This window comes from Carassius carassius, chromosome 9, assembly GCF_963082965.1.
Source record: "Carassius carassius chromosome 9, fCarCar2.1, whole genome shotgun sequence".
Lineage (NCBI taxonomy): Eukaryota > Metazoa > Chordata > Actinopteri > Cypriniformes > Cyprinidae > Carassius > Carassius carassius.
In genome coordinates, this window is record NC_081763.1 from 11,144,209 (window position 1) to 11,146,738 (window position 2,530).

At 38.9% G+C, this 2,530-nt stretch overlaps 1 protein-coding gene across 1 annotated transcript; it reads right to left on the reverse strand.

Annotated features, from left to right (window-relative positions):
- Positions 1-214: 214 nt before the first annotated feature.
- LOC132148546 (homeobox protein Hox-B13a-like) lies at positions 215-1,973 on the reverse strand. Its single transcript, XM_059557235.1, has 2 exons — positions 1,232-1,973; positions 215-851 (listed from the first exon to the last, which is right to left on the reverse strand). Exons 1-2 carry the CDS (start codon positions 1,893-1,895, stop codon positions 604-606), a joined length of 912 nt encoding a protein of 303 aa, XP_059413218.1. The 5' UTR covers positions 1,896-1,973; the 3' UTR covers positions 215-603.
- Positions 1,974-2,530: the final 557 nt, after the last annotated feature.

Consider the following 2,530-nt stretch of genomic DNA (forward strand, 5'->3'; position numbering starts at 1 on the left):
CGAAATAAAAGCCTACAAACATTTGCCTATTCAGGAGTCACAAACAAAGTGCTGTGAATTGTTTTGAAACAATTTTAGAATAATTTCAGAAAATATCGATTTCTTTCACACCTGTCATCAATAATTTGGCAACAGAATGACTAAAGAGAGTCATTACGCAACGTTCAATGATACATAAAACGCAGACTTTGCTATAATCTTAGAAAACACTGAATGGAATTATCATATTTATTAAGTCTTGTGATATATGTTATGATGTTTTACAAGCGATATAAACAGTATATACTGACAGGTATAAGATATAAGACTAATACAACAACAACATTGACATACCTAACATTTAAATGCTAAAAAGGACTAAACGACTTCAAACGAACACAGTTACATATAGGCAGGCACATGCGTTATTTACAAGCTATATTGTCCTTTCATATTTTTTTTCTTTTTATTTAGATTAATTTTCGAGTCAATCCATTGATTTGTTTGGTGTAAATGCGCTATGAATAGAAAACATTCAGCCCTCAGTCCAAGAAAAGTCCTCGCGACGACTTTTTGCTTCCCTTAATTTAAAGTCACCGACAAAAACAAAGATTCAGTTCTGCACTATGGCGCGCTGTTCTTAACTTTGGCAACGAATTTCTTTTCCTTAACCCTCCTGTTTTGAAACCAAATAGTGATTTGACGCTCGGATAAGTTGGTTACCGCTGAAATCTTTCTCCTCTTGTCCTTTGTGATGAATTTGTTGGCTGCGTATTCTTTCTCCAGTTCCTTGAGTTGCACTTTGGTGTACGGTATCCGCTTCTTTCTACCTCGACGGAATGAGCCCCCGTCATGTTGGTGGGCCACAACATCTGGAACGAATAACAGAAAGGTTTATTATTAATGGACTTATTCATTTTCCAACTAAACTTCGTTTCAACACATTTTGCATTTGTATATTTTAGGATTTCATTACCAATTCATTGATTAGATTGGTAAATTGTTATTTTTATATAAATGTTTTTTTTTTAATAAAGGCACATTGGCGCTTTTGTTTTCTAGAAAGTAAAGGCACATTGGTACTCGTTTCTTAAATTTCAAAAGTGTATCTAAAATATAATCTGTTTCCTGTCTGACCAGAAGGGTAATATCATTTTCCTTGGATATTTATGAGAGCTTATGTCATCCCATAAAGCTTAAGAATTTTATTCTGGACATGCATATTTCAGAAGTGAAATGGTTTAAAAGGTACCTGCTAATGCAGACTTCCAGAGATGGCCCGCCTGGCTCTGGTCTTTGGAGCAATACATCTGACTACCCCATCCGTTAGCCAGAGCCCAGGGTTGGTAGCTATCCATAGGCAGGAGAGTGTCGTGTCGCGTCTCTCCGGTTCCAAGCGTCTGTACCACTGACATGTCCAAATAACTGGCCATGGACTGATAGGGACTGGGGTAGCTGTGGTAAAAGGCGAACTCTTTAGCCCTGCTAGGATACTCTTCAGATGTGACCGGGGTATCCATGTATTTTTCTGCAGTGTAGCTGAGTGCACTCGGCTGCGTGCAGGACTTGAGTGAACCCCGCCCCATTCTGCAAGGATAATAGCTGTTGCCAAAGTAGCCGTACGGAATGGGACCGGTGGACGAAGCCTGTGGAACCGATGGGCAAGGTGTGCACTGCTTGCCCGTCTCTGTAGAACTTGAAGTCGATACGTCCACAGTGGAATAGCTGGAGCCGTGGACGAGGCTAGACGGGTGGCCACTCAAAGCCGAGTGGGCCATCAGATTCCTGCACTGGTTGGCCGCAAAATTGCCGCTTCCAACCAGACCCTCCATGTTCTTCAGCTCATCCAAGTTATTTTCATATACAAACATAACCGTGTCTGCCCAGCGAGGATTCAGGACCAGGGAGGTGGTCATAGCACGCTCACCATTCGGACGGAAAATTATGTTGCAAAGACTCAAGTCCGAAGCAGGACATTCGGTTACATTGGTACAGCCGCATTGACGCAATGGACTTCAGTCTGCATCGCAGTGTCTTCATTGGATAAGCGTTGTACCACGTGACGCATAAAATAACCCTTGACTGAAGAATGTCAAAGTTTTTTATTTTTTATGTTTTTGACAAGCTCGGGTTAAATGTCCAAAATTAGTCTTCAAATGCTGCATTATTGTTGCATTGCATCTATGCAGTAATACCCTAATGCACTTATTTTTTCTTTAACTCACTGAGCAATTGTTTTTGTGAAAAATATGCTGCTATTTGTTATTTTAATGTTAAGAAATGGTAAGAAATCATTTTAATCATGATTATTTCAAGTATGCCCAAATTATAGACCTATATGTTGATAACATATTGAAAGGGTCTTTGTTTTTTTATTTCTTATACTTATTCATGTATCATCTTATGCTTAAATATGTCATCTGAACTGAAGATATAAGCGATCTAACATGAAAATAATATAATTTATAGATATATTAATGGCAGCTCCCCTGCTGATCGTCAAATGCTATAACGATTTCTTCCAACATCTCATTGCAAAAAGCAATATAAA